The sequence below is a fragment of the Halichoerus grypus genome, chromosome 6 (assembly GCF_964656455.1).
Source record: "Halichoerus grypus chromosome 6, mHalGry1.hap1.1, whole genome shotgun sequence".
Classification (NCBI taxonomy): domain Eukaryota; kingdom Metazoa; phylum Chordata; class Mammalia; order Carnivora; family Phocidae; genus Halichoerus; species Halichoerus grypus.
In genome coordinates this window covers 22379859-22400122 of record NC_135717.1, presented here as the reverse complement: position 1 = coordinate 22400122, position 20264 = coordinate 22379859, and the positions used below count along the sequence as shown (strand labels likewise).

Sequence of the window (20264 nt, the reverse complement as noted above, 5' to 3'; positions counted from 1 at the left end):
CTCTTTGAATAACTTGTTTGTTCAAGAATTTAACTTAATGTTTCTGTTTGTTTTAGTAGGTGGCAAGTGGGAGAAACCATCAGAAATTTTAGAAATCAAGGGACAGAATTGGGAAGAACAAGTGAATAGTCTGCCTGAAGTTTTCAGAAAAGCTGGTTTTGTTATTGAAGCTTTCACCAGACTACCATACCTGTGTGAAGGCGACATGTATAATGACTACTACGTTCTGGATGATGCTGTCTTTGTTCTCAAACCAGTATAAACACGTGGAGGCCCAAGTCTTCAGCGCCCACCCCAAGAATGTACACTCCAGAAGAGGGTCTGCGTTTGTGATTATGTGAAGGGAGGACCTTTGGGGACTGCCATTCTGAATATCATGTAGGAATTTAAAAAGCCAAAATACTAATTATTTCTTTGTAGTGTGTAAAAGGAATGTTTTTAAAAAACAAAACCCAACTCTTTGAGGATTTTTATCAACTCTTTACTCAGTATACAGGTCACACTCCAAGTATGGAAGATATTTTTTATACTTAATTACAGTAGGGACTCATTCCCAGTCAAAGCAATAGTCAACGACCTCACGTGGAACCAATAAATATGGATGATTGTTTTTAATAAAATGAAGACTGGCAATAAAGCTGTCCGTTCAATTGCAAATATTTGGTTATAAGGTATAGCCACTGATACTCTTTCATGTTTAGAAATTCTTCGTCATTATTCAAAAAATGTTTTTAATCATGCTAATAAACTTTTTTGGAGATGACTCTGGCATCATGTTTGAGTTAATATAAGGCTTCCTTCCCTAGGATCTTTTATTGCTTTGGCTTCAGGGGTGCCCAAATAGGAGCAGTATGTGACAAATGCAGTCAGGACTATGTTACTGGGTGGGAGCCAGGGGATTATTGCAGACTGGTGAGCCCTGAACCGAGGCAGTCTAGACCAACCCTTGGAAGAACAACCTCATTCAGATCTAGTACTTCAGGGACCACCCCCCGTTCCCCATTTCATGTTGCTTTGGGAAATGCAAAACACTGGCTTCTGAATTCTGCTTTTCTGGATAATCTCAGGTTCTCAGAATTGAAACATTTGATGGTGGCTGCTGACAAAATGCAGCCTAAAAATGTTTTAATTCCACTTCTTACTCTACATGTGTATACCTCTTTCCCAGAACCTGGTTCTTCCTGAAATCCGTAACTGAGTTTATTTGCCAAGAATATGGATTGATGAAGACCCTGTCAGACTCCTACATTCTAGAATCCGTGAGTGCCTCCAGCCATATACCCCCAAATGTTGCAATAGAGGAACTCATTAGCGAGATCAATAACCATTGTGCATATTCCAAAGAGAGCAGAGCACTTAACCCAGAATCTAAAATCTCAGTAATAACAGAGGCACGGATTTGAGATTGTGGTTATTAACAATATGTTATTCTCATGACTTTATTTCTTTTTTTCAGCCAGGTGTTTCATTAAATATTCTCATTTATATGCTCATAGAAGTCATCAAGTCAACACATTTACTGCAACACCTGGGTATAAAGGAGAATGAAAGCCTTGAGAAGAATTACTTTATTATTACATTCCCACATCCTCACACCAATATCTTCCACTGTTATTGTGTTGTCATAAGAAGAGTTGGGTTATATGATTTATGCAAAATTGTTATTGGTGCATTCTAGTGCTTTTTTTCCTCCCAGGAATTCAAATAAGTGAAATGCGAATACTTAGCACCCTGGATTATAAAAATAGAGGAAATGAGTAAACTTAATGTTGTTCTTAAACAGTTGAGTTTTGTTTCTTTATAAACTGTCATAATCTTGCTGTTTAGACTGTCGAACAAGAGTGCAAGAGTAATGGATGTTCAAAGAGGCAGGTTGCTGCAAAGTGTTTCATAATTGTGAAATCAAGAATTAATTTGATGGTCTATTAAAAAAAAACCTCGCTTCTTTATCCCCCCAAAAAGCAGAGAAAGCACACTCATTTATGCATTTCAGAGATACAAATAGTTTCTCAAAATCAGGTTCTCTGAAGACCAATATACTAACAGTTCGGTTTTAGGATGAAAATTTAGGGGCGCCTGGGTGGCTCAGTCGTTAAGCGTCTGCCTTCAGCTCAGGTCATGATCCCTGGATCCTGGGATCGAGCCCCACATCGGGCTCCCTGCTCGGCAGGAAGCCTGCTTCTCCCTCTCCCACCCCCTCTGCTTGTGTTCCCTCTCTCGCTGTGACTCTCTCTCTCAAATAAATAAAATCTTTAAAAAAAAAAAAAAAAAAAAGGATGAAAATTTAAACCAGCAAATCCTAGCACATTTGATACTTGGTCTTGAAAGTCTTGGTGGTGTGTCGCCACTCCACTAGGTGGCAGTGTTGCTTACTGAGTGTCAATGGCTTCCGCCTGCCCCCCCCCAAATGGAATCCTGTTCTTTTCCCCAAAGTACAATAAAGCTGCCTTCTTGTCTGCACCATTCCTCGTGTAAGTGCTTCATATCAAATTTAAGGTTGTGCTGGAGAAATTAAGAGGAGCTCTATTTGTGGTCAAAGCAAGTTAACCTATTGACCTGGAAGGTCACGGGGAAAGGCAAGGCAAGCTGCACCTGTGATTCACAGCCCCTTGCACCTGCAGCACGAGCCCCTTGAGTGTTGAGCCACTGGTTGCAGAGACGGGAAGGAGAGAAGGTACAATACCCTCAGTCATTTCTCCCTTGTGCAGAGTAGTTAAAAGCGATAGTGTATTTTGCCCTTCTATATGTCTTACCAGTTTCTACGCAGTTGACCTTTAACAGCAAAGAAGCTGGGCTGGGAAATAAACTGAAACTTAGTTGTTTCAAGTCATCTTTCTGATTAAAACTTTGTTTTCCCTTAGATCTGAGTACAGCGTTGAAATAGACTCATTACTGAAGATGTTTTCATCAATTGCTTCCCACTACTTGGTTACTGATTGAAGTGTTTCATGGTCCTTTTCTCTAACAACTGCAGCACATATTCAACATGGACTTCCAGTGGCTGAAGTGATCCCCCACGTTTGTGCAGATGGCTGTGTACCCCCAAATTCGCTTCTAGCCAGTGCCTCCATATTACAGCTGGAAGACCCTGCGCCGAGTCGGGGCTGTCTGGTCTGACTTGCACTACCTAGGCACCCACTGAGCACATACTTGGCTTAAAATTGACCTGAAACGGGATGCTCACAACCTTACAACCAACTTAAAAGACAAAATGGCAGGAATTGGCAGAAGGAAGTTCACATTGTACCCACGCTAAGAAACATTTGTTCGTAATCTAAGTGAAAATATGCACCCAGAATCATTAAGGAAATATTGCCGCAATATAAAATTCAACAGCCTGCCTTTTTGCAGTTAGTGGATGATGAGGCGATAGGCGACAGTGAACGGCACAATAAAAATTAAAATTTCATATCTACTGTAGCTATGTATAGGCATTCATATTTTGCTGCTTCCTTTATCAATTCTAATATATTTGTGTTGTCTTTGTCTACTATGTAGGAATTAATCTGAACTTTTTTAAGTTGTCACTTGCTCTTTAAAAATTTATTTTTAAATAAATTTTTATTTTCATATAATGTTAGATTTGGAGAAATCTTACGGAGATAGCACAGAGAGTTCCTGTACACCTTTTACCTCGTTTCCCTAATGTTAACGCTTTATGTAGCCATGGTGTGTTTGTTAACACTAAGAAATTAGCATTGGTATATTAAGTAAACGCCAGTACTGGGATTTTGCCCATTTTCCCATTAATGAACTTCTTCTGTTTTAGGAGCCAATTCAGAATATCGTATCCCATTTAGTTGCTTACTTTAAAAATTATTAGGGGCGCCTGGGTGGCTCAGTTGGTTGAGTGTCTGCCTTCGACTCAGGTCATGATCCTGGGATTCCGGGATCGAGTCTCGCGTCAGGCTCCCTGCTCAGCGGGAAGTCTGCTTTTCCCTCTGCCCTTCACCCTGCTTATGCTCTGTTGCTCTCAAATAAATAATTATTAGTGTTTGCTGACATGACCCCATTATCTATCTTCCAATTTTTTTTAAGTTGTAGTAAAATAAACATAACAAAATTTACCACCTTAGTCATCTTTAGGTGTACAGTTCAGTGGTATTTAGTACATTCATACTGTGCAACCATCACCGGCTATCTTTAGAACTATTCATCTCGTAAAACTGAAACTCTGTGCCCATTAACGACTTCCCATTCCTCTAGCCCCTGGAAGCCACCATTCTGTTTTCTATGAATTTGACTACTCTAGGTTGCTCATGTATGTGGAATCATACAGCATTTGTCCTTTTGTGACAGGGTTATTTCACTCAGCATAACGTTCTCAAGGTTCAGCCATGTGGTAGCATGTGTCAAAATTTTTCCTTTTTTTAAAAAAGTATTTCATTTATTTATTTCACAGATATAGCGAGAGAGGGAACACAAGCAGGGGGAGTGGGAGAGGGAGAAGCAGGCTTCCCACGGAGCAGGGAGCCCGATGCGGGGCTCGATCCCAGGACCCTGGGATCATGACCTGAGCCGAAGGCAGACACTTAACAACTGAGCCACCCAGGCACCCCCTTTTTAAAAATTTTTTAATTCCAGCATAGTTAGTTAGCATATAGAGTTATATTAGTTTCAGGTGTACGGTATAGCGATTCAGCAGCTCCATATATCACCCAGTGCTTGTCAAGAGAAGTGCTTTCACTTCTTTTGAGTATATGCTCAGAAGTGCAACTGCTGGGTCATATGGGAATTCCCTGTTTACTTTTTTTAGGAATTGCCATACTGTTTTCCACTGCACCATTTACACTCCTAACACTGCACAGGGTTCCAATTTCTCCACATTCTTCCAAATGCTTGTTCTTTTCTGTTTTTCTTCATAAGTAGCCATCCTAATGGATGTGAGGTGTTATCTCATTGTGGGTTTGATTTGGATTCCCTATGATTTGTTTTTATAGCACAACTCGTATGCCATTGGGTTTCATTTACTAGTAATTTGTGCTTTGTGGCTCGCTATTTATATTGATATCACTGAATTGGAATCCGTGCTCACTGATATCAAAGTACTTCTTTTTAGCTATGACATTTTATACTTTTGGAGAATTAGGAGAGTCCTGTTACATAACTAGAACTTAAGATTTCCCTCTGGATTTTAGAGTCAGTATGCTGTAGTCTCATGAACTAAAAAACAGTATTTTTGTTACAAGACCATTTAAAAATCATTTTGAATATATGCAAAAATGAAAGGATTTACCCCCCCCCAATAAATGACCATGTAAAATTGGAATGCCTTATACATCTACACTTCTTAAGTTCTGGAAAATAATTAAGAGCAGGTACAATGCCCGAATGTTGTTTTCTTATAGCCTGTTTAGAAGTCAACACAGAATATTGTGTCTTGTTTTGTTTTCAGAATATTGGCTTTAAATACCCTTCAACTGACCTCAACATTTTTCAAATGGTAGAGTTGAGGTGGTTGAGAATACATTGGCCGTCCTTTTTATACTCAGCAGAACAAAACAGGTTTTCCTACACTTGATTTTGCCACCATTTTTTTTTTTAGTTTTAAAAATTTAATTTTAATTTTTTAATGTAAGCTCCATACCCAACATGAGGCTTGAACTCACAACCCCAAGGTCAAGAATCACATGCTTTACCAACTAAGCCAGTCAGGCACCCCTGCTGCCTTGTTTTTATTATTTATAACGTGGCTGTGACTGATCATAAAGCCCTACTGGCTTTTGCATTATAAGTAACATGTTTGTTATAGACAAAGTAGAAATACACACAGGTGAAAAGAAGAAAGTGCAAATAAACTTCACCTAGCCTACAACCCTGAGAGAACCAGTATTAACATTTTAGTATATGCCCTTTCAGACTTTTTCTACACACGTATGTACCTCCCCCCACACACATTTATAAACTTTTAACATTAAAAAAATGTAAAAATGAAAAGATACTCTTACCCTTCCAGGATGAATCATGTGAAACTCATAGACACCTGTTTTCTAAATCAAAACTTGACAAAGGATGAAAGACATTTCCCAACATTTAAGGCTTGAGAGTGAGCTTCTTGTTTAAAGGATTAAACCAAGAGCTGGGGATAAAAGAATTTTTTTTTTTTTTGAGAACACTAAACACTAGCATTATATAAATATTGACCGGATGAGCAACAGAACAGTACAGGTGGCCATTTCTTTCTCTTTTTTTTTTTAAGATTTTATTTATTTGACAGAGAGAGAGACACAGCAAGAGGGAACACAAGCAGGGGGAGTGGGAGAGGGAGAAGCAGGCTTCCCGCTGAGCAGGGAGTCAGATGTGAGGCTCTGTCCCAGGGCCCTGGGATCATGACCTGAGCCGAAGGCAGATGGTTAAAGACTGAGCCACCCAGGTGCCCCTAGGTGGTCATTTCTGAAGAGAATCTCTAATTTTGCCAATGACAAAATAATGTCGGCATTAGGCATTTTAACTATTTTAAAAAGTTCAGGTATTGAGATGTGTTTTGTTAAATATGAAGGATTGCAAGGAAATCTCTAGAATTCACAATTCTATTTTCACTAGAAAAGAGGTAAAAGTTATGCATAATCCCAAACCGTAACACTTCAATCGACTCCCTTCCAGTTTTAATAAAAGTGCATATTAACTTAACATTTGACTTTTTGGGGTTCTAAAATCATTTCCTTGTATTACTATTACATGGTCTTTGTTAATGCCCATTTTAATGGCTATGTAACCCATAGAGTTGCTGTATCACACTTGATGTAACCATTTCTTTATTGGTGTACACTTACATTGGGTCTTTTTCTACCACCACTTGCTGTGTGTGTATATACTTAATGCTGGGGCAGTAAATATTTTGGTGCACGAGCCTTTTTTAACTTGGGAGGAATTTTTCTTTTTCCCTTCAGATAAATCAGGTCACATTTACAGACCAACCGGTCTGAACATATTCACAGTTCTTATTATTCAAAAAAAAATTTCATTATGGAAAAATCCCAAGCACTTAAAAAGGAAGAAAGGTAATAATTACCCCTCTTCACTGGTTTCAACGATTATCCACGCATGGCTCAATCTTGTTTCACCTAGGCTCCTGCCGCTTCGGGACCCCTTCACTTCCAAGCAAATCCCAGACATCATGTTTCAGTTTTGCAGACATATATCTACAAAAGAGAAGGACTTTTAAGAGAACCACATTACAATGCTCACACCTAAAAACTTCACTTTTGCCTATCCAGTGACCACACTGCTCCAACTGTCATAATTTTTTAACAGTCTGTTTGCATCCGGATCAAATAAAGTCCCACGTTGCAAGTGCTGGCTCTTTTTCTTTTTTAAAGATTTTATTTATTTGATAGAGAGAGACACAGTGAGAGAAGGAACACAAGCAGGGGGAGTGAGAGAGGGAGAAGCAGGCTTCCCGCCGAGCAGGGAGCCCGATGCGGGGCTCGATGCGGGGCTCGATGCGGGGCTCGATGCGGGGCTCGATGCGGGGCTCGATCCCAGGACTCCGGGGTCATGACCTGAGCTGAAGGTAGATACTTAACGACTGAGCCACCCAGGCGCCCTATGGTGGCTCTGTCTTCAGCTCTTCATCCTCCCTGGCCGGCCGCAATCTCAGAGAGGGGCCAGGCGGCGTGCATTCCGTGCGTCTGCGTCTGGCACGCTCGGCTCTGCGACCCCCCGCCCCCGCCCGGCTCTCTGTGCGGGGGTTTCCTCTCGAAGCCAGCGGGGAGGAGGTCGCGCCACGCAGGCTGGCGCCGCCCCCGCCTCTCCGGCCGCCCCGGGGGAGCCCTGCGGCCCCGCCCCGCGGCCCCCCTGCGCGCGGGACTCAGAGCGGCCGAGCGGGCACCGCAGGTGAGGCGCGCGCGGCGGTCCCCGGGCGGAGGACCCCGCGAGACCGAGCGCAGGGGACGTGCGCGGGTTGGGGGCGCGCCGCGGGTCCTCCCCAGGGAAGGGGCCCAAGGGGTTCATGGGGCCGGGGCGCGGGCGCGGGCGGCAGTGGAGACAGAGAAAGGAGAGTGGGCCGAGGGCAATCGCAGCTTTAAGGGCTCTTGGGGGGGGGGGGGCGTCCATGGGAGGGAGAGCGTGCACAAACTTCCAGGAAAGGGCTTCGAACCCACTTAATAGTAGTAACAAGAACAGCAGTGATGGCAGTGATGGTTTGTAATAATAATAGCCGTAAAAACAATAGCATCAGTAATAATAGCTACTGTTCATCGAGTGATTCTATGTGCCAGTGCTGGGCTCCGTTCTTTACCTATTTTCTATACGAGGCAAATTCTTTACATATTTTCCATATTTTAGCTCATAGCTGTTGTGAGCAAGAAATGGGCAAGTGTAGTTAAAGCAAATTCAGCACCGACTGCGCACTGGATAAATTTATGAACTTGAAAAATGTTTACAGAGTCTTGGTGAGGAAGGTACTGTTGCCATACCCATTGTACAGAAGAGAAAATGCAAGCCCAGAGAGGTTAAGGACTTCGTTGAAGAGCACAAGTTGGGTGGGTCCAAATTAAAGCGGCGCTCCTATCCTTGAGAAGGCTCCTGCCACCTGGAGTTTGAGGTTCCAGGTGCTGAGCAGGAAGGCTGGGGAGCAAAGCTGGTCAACGCTTTGGATCTTTTGGCTCTGGGTTTGGGAACGGCCCTTCCACTCGGTAGTGTGTGACCTTGGGCCGGTCATTTGACTCCTTGGAACGTGTTTCCTCCTCTCTGAAGTAGCAGTAATGGTAATATTTGCCTCAAAGGTTTGGGGCGCCTGGGTGGTTCAGAAGGTTAAGTGTCTGCTTTCAGCTCATGTCATGATCCCAGGGTGCTGGGATTGAGTCCCGCGTCGGGTTCCTGCTTCTCCCTCTGCCTGCTTCCCCCTCTGCCAGCCGCAACCCCTGCTTGTGCTTGCTCGCGCTCTTTCTCTGACAAATAAATAAATAAAATCTTTAAAAAAGGAAAAGGGTTCTGCAAGGATTCAGTGAGACAGTGTATGTAGAGGGGCATATGCTTCGTTCTCTCTCGTTTGGTGGTTCCTGGAATTAGGACTACTATGGAGCCGGGCAGTCCTGCATTGGGACTGCCTTTCTGTCATTTGCGTGCTGTTCATTTGCTTGCTATGTGACCTCATGTGCCCACAGAACTCATCTGTGAAACCCAGTGGAGAAAAGCCTGGCGCTGATGGGGAGAATAAATGAAGGGAGGGCCTGGCGTGATGCCGGCACGAGGCAGATGCTCAGTGAGAACTTTCTTCCTCTCCTTTTATCACAGAATCCCAAGCCTTCCATTTTGCTCTCCTGAGACCAAAAGAATGGAAGGGGAATGACTGTCCAGAGTCTTCCCATCAAGGGAGGGGCTGGGGCAGGAGCTCAGGCCTCCGTCCTCTAGTCCAGAAAGTAACCACTCCTTTGAGTTCTGTACCCACTGTGAGCCTGGCCATTCTAACACCAAATCCAGTTCAATCAGCCTGGCGTTCTGCAAGCCAGACCAGTTAGCCCACTTCGCACTGATAGCAATGAAAATTGTATTGTAATTTTTGGGGAGAGGGGTGGAAAATCTCCACGTTGGTATCTGGATGGCCCATAAATGTGGGTCCATGATGCAGACCTTAAACGGAGCTGCTTTACAGACAGTAAAACTCCATGTAATTGCGAATTGTTGGTTTGTGTCTGGGATGGGGTGTGCCAGCATTGGGGAAAACCCCCCAGCATTTCAGCAAGTTTCACAGAGGATGAAATGTCTCTCATCCGTAGGGTGACCAACTTATCCTGGTTTGCCTGCAACTTTTCCTGTTTTAAAAGTGAACCGCGTGTCCCAGGAGAACCCCTCAGTCCCAGGAAACCAGGGTGGTTGGTCTCCCTGCTCATCCAAACGCTCGCTCCCTGTTGCTCAGGAAACTGTGTTCATTTCTGGTTTGTGGTTATTGTTGCTGTTTGCATTTTAGGTTCCACCAAAGCAGCCCCTAGCCTGCTTGATTTCTGCCAGTCTGCAGTGGGGAGCCTTTGGTGGGGAGGGGGAGGGGCCCATGGAGACAACGGTCAACCCCCCAAATCATTATTGCCCTGCACAGTCCATTCAATCCTTCTGGCCAATCTCCTGAAAGAGAGTGACCCAAAGGGCTTTTAATTAAAACCAAATCCCATACTGGTGATGCTCTGGGGTTTCCTTGGAACGAAGACATTATGTGCAGCAGAAAGCGGGGCATCTGTTTCAGTAATCCTATACCTCTCCGTTGAGTTAATAGGGAGACCCTGGCAATAAAGCACAAGAAGCCTCATTGTCTGGGAAACTGGAGAATTATGAATGAGGCCAATGCCCCAGGGCAGCTGACCAAAGGGAAGGGAAGAAAAAAGGGCCAAAGTTTCCCCTAAAGCCCAAAAGACCCCCAACCCAGTGAGAGTTATTATGAGAGTTGAATGTACCAGCTGGGGGGTGGGATTGGTGGGGCAGAACACATCTACAAAGGGCTTTGGGATCCCCTTCCCTCAAAATCTGTTGGAATGTGTGCCTTTTGGTGTTTGTAGGTTTCAAAAGTTTCAGTTTGTTTTTGCCCTGGGCAGTAAAATGAGCATAATTGTTTGCAAAGCTGATTGTGGAAGTCCCCTTGGGGGTTAGAGGATCCATTTGCTTAACAAGCTAGATAATACCAGGGAAATCTGTAAGAAAGAATACAGGGCCGCCTATAAAATAATCTCAGGAAAGCGTGGGTGGGCATGATGGGGGTTCCCTTCAAGTTCCTGTTAATACCCCAAGAGGGTAGTATCCCGTCATTGGGATGTGGGCTGCCTGAGAGTCAGGTGAAGCAAAAAGGGCAGCTCCCAGTTTTCATCTGATTTGACCCATAAACAGATTTTGAGGGGTTCCCCCCTCCTTCCACTTGACCTGAAGGACCCATCCCCACCTGTTTCCCCCCCTAGTTCCTCCCCTCCTGGCAGCTTCCATCTCCTTTCCCCCTCATCTCTCCACACTCTCTCACTAAAAACACACAGTCTCTTCCGTTGCTTTTTCTTTTAAAAATCATATATGTGCAGAATTTCAAACACATACAAAAGCAGACATAAGAGTATAATGAACCTCATGTACTCATCACCTAGCTTCCACTGGCAAACCCATCCTCACCTCCCACCTCCCTCCTCCCCTATTATTTTGAAGCCATCTCTCAAACACCACATTTCTTCTGTAAATATGTACGTGTGTCGCTTGGCGAACTTTTTCAGCAGAGGAACAGAGAAGAAATATTTTCGGCTTTGTAGACCACACTGGTCTCTGTTGCACTGATTCAGCCCTGCCACTGAAGCTTGGAAGCAGCCACAGACGATACTGGCATGAACGGGCCTGGCCCGATTCCCTTACAACTTTGCTTATGGACACTAACATATAAATTTCATACATGAAATTCCCATGTGTCGAGAGATATCGCCTTTTTTTTTTAACTATTTAAAAAAATAGCTTATGAGGGGCACCTGGGTGGCTCAGTTGTTAAGCGTCTGCCTTCGGCTCGGGTCATGATCCCAGGGTCCTGGGATCAAACCCCGCATCGGGCTCCCTGCTCAGCAGGAAGCCTGCTTCTCCCTCTCCCACTCCCCCTGCTTGTGTTCCTGCTCTCGCTGTGTCTCTCTCTGTCAAATAAATAAATAAAATCTTTAAAAAAATAAAATAAAAAATAAAAAAATAGCTTGTGAGCCCCAGAAAACCAGGCGGCTTGTTTGAATTTGGGTTGTGGTTTGGTGACCCCTTGTTCGGGGGGGGTCATTTGAGAGATCACAGGACTGTCGGGTGCACCCGGGAGCTGGCGCCCGGTAATCGGAGGCTCCTCATCCCCTCCCCTGTCCTTGGAATGTGCACCGTGCCCACCATTCCCGCACTAGGAGCCGTTTCAAGGAAGCAAACTCCAGGTAGCGAGTAGGTAGTAGGTCTCCAGGTTTCCACACAACAGGTTTCCACACAGTAGGTCTCCAGGTTGCCCACAACTTCTGTGTGAGGTGGCTCTGTTGCCAGGTGAACTAGGGAGACCCCGGGCCCTGGGGCCTCGACCCAGCCAGACCCGAAGGAGTCACCGAAGGTTCTTGGTCTTGTCATGAGAATGAACTCGAGGACAGACCCACAGCTCGGTGGATGACTAACACAAGCGGGAAAGTTTATTAAAGTGCAAAGCACACTCTCGAGATATGAGAGCAGCGAGCTCTAGAGAGGGAGAGAGAGAGAGTACTCAAGAGAGAGCGCGCAAGAGAGCTGCCTGTCGTGAGGGTCGGGTTTCTATCCTTTCTGACAGCTGTCAACTCAGGGGTGAAATAGTCATGACTTGGGGCGGCAAGCAGGGTTTTGTGATTTTTCTTTCTAATTTGGCCAGGGGTTTCCTGTCATGGCATCCGCCATCTTGGGCCTGGCTGGTTTGATCTGGCTTCCTGTGGCGTGCTGCCAGGACAGGGCTCTGACCTTCCCGATAGCTGGCCATGACCTCCTCGTTGCTGGCCTCCAGGCATCCTGTCAGAACCTAACCAACTGTCCAACAGCTACAAATCTGAGGTTCTCACAACCTCTTCCTCAGGTTTGGTCAATTTGCTTGAGCAGCTCACAGAACTTAGGGAAACACTTACTTTTACCAGTTTATGAGAAGATACGATGAAAGATATAGATGAAGAGCTAGATGAATAGCTAGATGAAGAGATACATATGACAAGGTCTGGGAGGGTCCCCAGTGCAAGAGCTTCTGTCCCTGTGGAGTTGGGGTGTGTCACCTTCCTGATGTGGATGTGTTCACCAACCTGAAAGCTCCTAAGCCCTATACTATTGGGATTTTATGGAGGCTTCGTCACACAGGCATGATCAATTATTAACTCCATTTTCAGCCCCTCCCTCTTCTCTGGAGGATGGGGGTGGGGCTAGAGAATCATGGCTTGGTTTTTCTGGTGACCAGTCCCCATCCAGGAGCCAACCAGGAGCCCACCCAGAGTCGCTTCAATGGAACAAAAGATGCTCCTAGTACTTTTACCACGTAGGAATTTACTAAGGTTTTGGGAACTCTGTGCCAGGAACCCAGAGCAGAGACCAATATATATTTTGATGTCAATGGTTTCCTTTCTCTTAGAATCTCGGTCTTGTGCTACCTGTTGTCCAATGTCTGGAAGCCTTCGCTTCATTGTTTTGGTTGGTTTTCTAATTATTTAAGGCAGGAGGGTTTATCTCCTCCCATCAGACCTGGAAGCAAAAGTCCAACTTATTTTTATTGGTGAGTGATGTTGCATTGAATGATACGTATTGAATCTTTCACCTCTGCCTAGACAATTGAGTTGTTTTCGGTTTTGGGCTATTATGAATGAAACTGTACAAGTGTTTGTGTGGACGTAAGTTTTAATTTCTCTTGGATAAATACCCAGGGGTGGAATTTGTGGATCATAGAGTATTGCATATTTAACTGTGTAAGACACTGCCGAACAGTTTTCCAAAGAGGCTCTTCTTGCTCCACATCATCATCAATACTTGGTATTGTCAGTCTTCTTAACTTTTAGCCATTCTAGTATATGTAGTGGTATCTTTTTTTTTTTTTTTAAGATTTTATTTATTTATTTGACAGAGAGAGAGAGCAAGCATGAGCAGGGGAAGGGGCAGAGGGAGAGGGAGAAGCAGGCTCCCTGCTCAGTGGCTCTCCATCCCAGGACCCTGGGATCATGACCTGAGCTGAAGGCAGACACTTAATTGACTGAGCCACCAGGCATCCCCCCCTTTTTTTTTTTTTTAAGATTTTATTTTTAAGCAGTATCTACACCCAGTGTGGGGCTCAAACCTACGACCTCGAGATCAGGAGTCGCATGCTCTACCGAATGAGCCAGCCAGGCGCCCCTATGTAGTGGTATCTAATTGTGCATTTAATTTGCATGTTCCTGATGACTAATGATGCTGATAATCTTTTATGGGTTTACTGGCCATTTCTTTTGTTTAAAATGAAGCTTAAGTTTGTATCTTTTCTTGCCTCTATCTTATCTTCTACTTACTGAATTGTAAGAGTTCTTTTTATAGTCTAGATATAAACCCTTGTCAGATATGACAGAGCCCGTGCTTCTAATCACTCCTCTCTGCTGGATTGAAGGAAACAGGAGGGGATGTAAGAACATAAACAGGCCATTGTTGTCATCAAGGAGAGAGATGATTGTGTCTTTGACTAGCATAGGGGTTTAGATGGAGCAAAGTACTTGGAATTTAAAATGTATTTTTAAAAAGAGCTCAAGGGGTTCTGGGCCTATTTGTTTTTCCCTTTTGTCTTCTGAATGCTCTCTTTCTTTTTTTAAAAAAGATTTATTTATTTATTTTAGAGAGAGAGAGAGAGAGAGGATGGGGGAAGGGCAGAGGGGGAGGGAGAGAAATCTCCAAGCAGACTCCCCATTGTGCGTGGAGCCCGACTCGGGGCTCCATTCCAGCACCCTGAGATGATGACCTGAGCCGAAATCAAGAGTTGGACGCTTAACTGACTGAGCCACCCAGGTGCCCCAAGTCTTCTGAATGTTCTTAAATATATTTTAAAAATACAAGCCTGATTCACTTCTATGCTTGAATTAACTACAGGAGGATGTCCCAGGAACCTAGGACATATTTTCTTTTCCTGTTCCTTTTTCTGAGCCATGGAGTGGCAAGTCATAGAGTTCCAGATTCCAGGCAGGGTAAGTCCTGAGGGAGGAATAATCTGCCATAGTTTCCACACATCTTAGGGAAGGTAGTGGGATGGATCAACTTAGGTACAGGATGCCGTAGAGTGTTCGGGATGTGTGCATACGTGTGAGTATGTGTGTGCATGCACACATATGTGTAGGATTTTCAGGATTATTCTAAAAGGGTTTTCAAACCAGGGTTTTCTCACCCTGGGCACATAGGAGCACAGGTATAATTAAAATTCACTAAAATTTTCCTTCACGAGTGACTTTTTTGGGGGGGGGGATCTTTTCCTAACCCATATGTATATTTCTGAAGATTACAAAATTCAATTCTAGTTATACCTTCAATGGCTTTCTTACAGATTTGCATCCATTGTTGCAAAAAATGGCGGTGAGTATCCCATTTTCTTTTAATCTAAATCTCCTCTACTGGAACTGCCAACTTTTGGATGTTTTACTTCACGTTATTTCTTTGCCTTTTAGGAAGAAATAATAGATGGAAGCTATCTGAATGGTAATGTCCCCACTCTGTCCCCACTTTGCTGCTTCTAAAAATTTCAAACAGAATGTGCCTGTGATCTCTCTGGAATGATTCTTTTAAAGCTGTCTTTTTATTTTATTCCCGTGTAGCATTACTGGATCTCATACAGTTTCAAAGGTAACCCACCCTAGAGGGGAGGGGAAGGGATGGACTAGATGTTCAATAAAAATTCCTAAAGGTCGGGGGGGGGGCACCTGGGTGGCTCAGTCGGTTAGGTGTCTGCCTTTGGCTCAGGTTGTGATCCCAGGGTCCTGCTCAGCGGGGAGCCTGCTTCTCCCTCTGCCTGCAGCTCCCCCTGCTTGTGCTCTCTCTCACTCTCTCTCTCTCTCTCAAAAAAAAAAAAAAAAAAATTCCTAAAGGGAAGTCTCTTAATTGTAGAAAGTAATGCATACGTATGTATGCATTACAAAAAAATATCAACCAGTGCACAGGTGTTTTAAAGTAGATACATTTGTTTCACAAACTTTTATTCCTCTCTGTTCTGGTACAACTGCTAACATTTATTGAGTGTTTACTATGTAGCAGTCCCATTCTTAGCACTTTGTTCATAGAAACATATCCAATCCTCACAGATCCCCCAAGGAAGGTCCTGTTTTTTTCCCATTGGACAGAACAGTGAAACTGAGGCACAGGGAGGGTGAATCAAGGTCATACAGCTGGGAAGTGTGGTGGAGCTGAGGGGTGTATCCAGTAGTGGGGCTTCAGGGCCCATTGCCCTGTCATGTTATATACTGCATTCGGACTGCTGTTAGATTCTGGGGATGGGGGGCAGGGCACTAGAGAGTCTTGTGGAAAGACAAATATTAACAGATAATTCTAATATGATGAATACTATGAGGAGGAAGAAATGGGGATTTGGGGGCCCATGACAAGGACACTCAATTATGTTAAAGTGAAAGAGTCCCCATAAACATTCTTCTTCCTAATGTAACTAACTCCAGTTGATAGTTTTGGATATATTCTTTCAGGCTGAAATCTATCTATCTATCTATCTATCTATCTATCTATCTATCTATCTATCATCTATTTTTGTGTTCATTTATTCATCCATCTATTTATTTAGTCACAAAAATGGGATTATAAAGGCCTTCCAATTGTTTAAGGCAGGAATATTTATCTGCGGCCAGTTACTCCATCATAGCTGGAAACTGAAGTCCAACTCATTCCTTTTTTATTGATGGGTGACATTCCACTGAATGGACGTACGATATTTGTTTAACCTTTTACTTGTTGTTGGACATTTGGGTCATTTCCAATTTTTGGCTGTTCTGAATGAAATTGTGCATTTTCTATGTGGTTGGGTACTGTTTTAAGCACTTTATATGTGTGAACAAATAGAATCTTCACAATTTTTAGCTATATCACATAGAAAAGGAAACTGAGGCACAGGAAAATTCGGTAAATTGCCTGAGGCAGCACAATTAAGTGGCAGAGCCCGGATTTGAATCCGGGTTTTGAGTTCACACTCTTAACTATGCTATTCCAACCTCTCATGATATACATTGTATCTGCTTTTTAAATTTAACATAGTAAGGACATCTTTCCAAGTCAGTTTGTTTGGACTGTAGTTAATCCAAGTGGATTGTTACAGGAATTAGAATATTGCACACAGCTCAGAAATGATAATTGTCTTTGAGAGAATGGGATCCTGGAAGATTCTTAGATTGGGGAACTTCCCCACCACTGTGCCAGGTTAACAAATCTCCTACCTTCTCCAAACACAAAGTTCCTAGCATCCCCGGCCCATTCCCCACATCCTGTCTGAACTCTGGTCTCCTGGCCACTTGGCAAGTAGGGGAACTACTCATCATAGGGGAGCCTGTCATTGTGACCTTCTCCTGTCTTCAACTGAAGCTCCCATGGGTGGACGGCAAACCTGTCCCACAGAGTCCTGGCCTATCTGAATTCACGGAATGTTGCCTTCACCATCCCCAGCCTGCAGGTGTGTACCTGAGACTCATCCCTATCATATATTTCCCTCTCAGCACTCCAGGGTTGTAAACTCAGGGGCCAGGTAGGATGGGGAAATGGACTATAAGGTATAGAGCTAGTTTTCACTTCCACAAGGAAACGTGTTCTGTCCAGTTGTTTTGAAACATGATACAAGCTCTTTTGTGTTCTTCCTCCTTTCTACCTTTGAAGGAGACTTGGTGTATTAGGGTGTAGGCTGAGCTGCTGTAACAAAGAGACCCCAAATTCCAGCAACACAATGTAGTTTATCTCTATCTCTTGTTATGTAGTTCAGAGCTCAGTGGGAGATCCAGAGAGGAGAGGAAGCTCTCTTTCAAAAGACTATCCAGGGTTCCAGCTTCCTTCTATCTGGTTGCTTTGTCATCCTCTACAGAGTTGTTTCCCACGTGATTGAAATAGCACATCCATTCTCCAACTCAGGAGAGGGGGTGGTGGGAAAGAGGAAGTGAAGGGCGAGCATCTTCTCTTTAAGGACATGACTTGCAGGTTGCACCCTTCTTCCTGCCCACATCCCGTTGGCTCACAGTCCACAGTCACATGTCAGGAGTAAGAAGAGAGGCCTTTCTGAGAAGCCACCTAGTCTGCTAAAACTTGTGGGATTCTTTTGCTAAACAGAATTACAGGAGACTGGCTCTTTGGGTGTAATGATCAGTCTCTTGATTATGGGTCCAAAAAATATTTTTCTTCCCTTTTAACTCTAATGTAAGAAAGCACAGGCATAGTAATAGATGACAAAGATATTTGTGGAGCAGTAGGGCTTGCCAGGGACTGTGGCAAACTGGACAGCACGTGTCTCATCAGCATGATCGTCAGCCCAGGGTGGTATGTCGTATCTTTACCATTATATTGTGAATAGCACAGAAAATTGAGGAAATATTCTTTCGGTATTCAAAAACTATCCGAGTCAGCAAAGAAGTCATGTCATTGACGAATGAAGTTCTGACATCTGAATGAATGAAGTCCTGACATCTTTATTGTTTCAATTTTTATTTACTTTATAATGAAAATGAAAATGAAAATATCAACCAACATTCACATGAGAGCTACATTCAGGGAGTTGGTTGCTAACTCTTTACCAGGACACCCACTAGCTGGAGGTGGCTGTTGGCCTCATGGCATCTGCTTTCTTTCTTCTGTTCATCAGTCTGTGGCCACCTAAAGGCAAGTAATGCCTGCCCTTTTCTCTCCAGCAGTGTTTTCTCATGAGATGTGTATATTTTAACCTGACTAGTAGATATCTTCTCTCTCTTCCTTTGTAAAAATTTATTTATTCATTCGGTATATCTACTTATCTAACCTCTGATCTCTGCCAGGCATTGTTCTAGACACTGGAGACTCAGAAGAGAACAAGGCAGTCACACTACTACCTACATGGGCCTTTCATTCTAGTGGGAGAGTCACTGAGTGAATCATTATTCAACTCATTCAAGATAGGGAATAATGGGTGACACTTATTGATCTCTTACTATATGCTAGGCACTATTGAAAACACTTTACACACACTCCTTTCATCCTCATAAAAACCCTACATAGTAAGTTTCTACGGTGTCTGTTTTTCAGATGAGAAAACTGAGGCCCAAAGTAGTGTTGCCCGTTTAGCAAATAAAAATACAGTATTCCCGGGGCACTGGGCTGGCTCAGTCGGTGGAGTGTGTGACTCTTGATCTTTGGGTTGTGAGTGTGAGTTCTACATTGGGTGTAGAGGTTGCTTAAAAAAAAAAAAAAATACAGTGTTCCCAGTTCAATTTGATTTGCAGATGAACAATGAATAATTTTTTCAGTATATGTCCCATGCAATTTTTGGGACATACTTATGCTGAAAAATTATTCACCGTTTAACTGCAATTCAAATTTAACTGGGCATCCTGTGTTTTATCTACCAATCCTAGTTAAAAAGCTTGTCCCAGGCCACACAGCTAGTCGGTGGCAATGTGGGGATGTTCCCGTGGGTTGTCTGGCTCTAGAGCCCAGCTTTGCCCATGCCATCACAATATGCTGCCTCTCTAGAGCACCTTTATTTAACGGAGATTTAGAAAATAATTCCCCAGACAGCAGAGGTAATCTCTTTTAGGAGACACTTTTGTCCTCTCCTCATCACTTCCGAGGGGATGCCAAGAGGGAGTTTGTTCATGCTCCCTGAATTTTGTTTCTACGCTGGTAGCTTGGGGCGTGGGAAAGGGTTAGAGCAGTGCCAGTCGGGGGGTGGTAAACTTCCTGGACAGAGGCCAACTGCTCTGGACTTGAAACCCCAAACACCTATAGGGACCAGGCAGGCCACGGGGAAATCGGCTGGCTGGGTGGGTGGTGAATAGGAGTGTAATTACAGGGAAGAGCTGCTCCCCGGCCTGCTATTCTCATCAGGAAGGGGTTACGCCTAGTGTTGCCAAATCTTTGTGTTTTCCAAGAGAACTTGGAAGTCTGGATTTTTGTGGGGAATCCCCTGACTTTGAAACGTTGGCAGCTAATGAAAAATTTTGGAGCCAGCCAAACCAAACATGCCCACTAGCTGCCAGCTGGTGGGCTCTGCTGGGAAGGAGGTGGCCTGGCTGGGCTGCTGGCCATGGTGCTGACCATGTGCTCCTGTCCTGTCCTCACTGAGTCTTCTCAACACCCCAAATCCAGGCAGCCGTGGAACACCACCTGGAGCAGCGTCTGTACCAGCCGCAGAAGCTCCTGGAGGACCTGAGGGAAACAGATGCTCAACAATTCTGCACCGCCATGAAATGCCTCTTAGAAGACAAGAAGGACCTCTTGGTGAGGCGTTCTTGGCACCCCGGGAGTAGGGGAAATCCAGAGCCAGATGGTATTTGTTGAGTTGAATCCAACTGAGCCTGACTCAGGCCTTCTTTACGTCTTCCTCCCACCTTCTCCCTTCACAATCCCCCCAGGAGCTTGCAGACCTTAGCTTTCTCACTTACTTTTTCCGAAGTTCAAATGAAGAGCCTTATAGTATATATTCTTATGGGAACTAAGAGATGAAGGGTACAGAGGAGCTTCTAATAGTTTGGCTCAATAAACATCCATGAATGATTACTATGCATCAGTGGACACTGGGTTCAAAGATGAAAGACAACCCCTGCCCTCAAGGAGTTTACAGTCTGGGTAGAAAAAAAAACCAAACAGAAATAGACAAATTTCTA

At 44.0% G+C, this 20264-nt stretch overlaps 2 protein-coding genes across 10 annotated transcripts in view; both read left to right on the top strand.

Annotated features, from left to right (window-relative positions):
• Positions 1-763, top strand: part of METTL9 (methyltransferase 9, His-X-His N1(pi)-histidine) — a 46749-nt gene extending 45986 nt beyond the window's left edge. For 2 of the 3 annotated variants that reach the window (XM_036097373.2, XM_036097369.2), the window contains exon 5: positions 57-763. In XM_036097373.2, coding sequence (XP_035953266.1) covers positions 57-262 — 206 coding nt within the window. In that variant the 3' untranslated portion in view covers positions 263-763. The remainder of the gene's footprint in view (positions 1-56) is intronic. The other variant, XM_036097370.2, reaches the window with a different exon arrangement.
• A 7007-nt stretch (positions 764-7770) lies between these two features.
• OTOA (otoancorin) overlaps positions 7771-20264 on the top strand; it is a 65578-nt gene continuing 53084 nt past the window's right edge. For all 7 annotated transcript variants that reach the window (XM_036097351.2, XM_036097349.2, XM_036097347.2 and 4 more), the window contains exons 1-7: positions 7771-7836; positions 14527-14621; positions 14975-15003; positions 15096-15126; positions 15243-15270; positions 17008-17095; positions 19747-19878. In XM_036097351.2, coding sequence (XP_035953244.2) covers positions 14531-14621; positions 14975-15003; positions 15096-15126; positions 15243-15270; positions 17008-17095; positions 19747-19878 — 399 coding nt within the window. In that variant the 5' untranslated portion in view covers positions 7771-7836; positions 14527-14530. The remainder of the gene's footprint in view (positions 7837-14526; positions 14622-14974; positions 15004-15095; positions 15127-15242; positions 15271-17007; positions 17096-19746; positions 19879-20264) is intronic.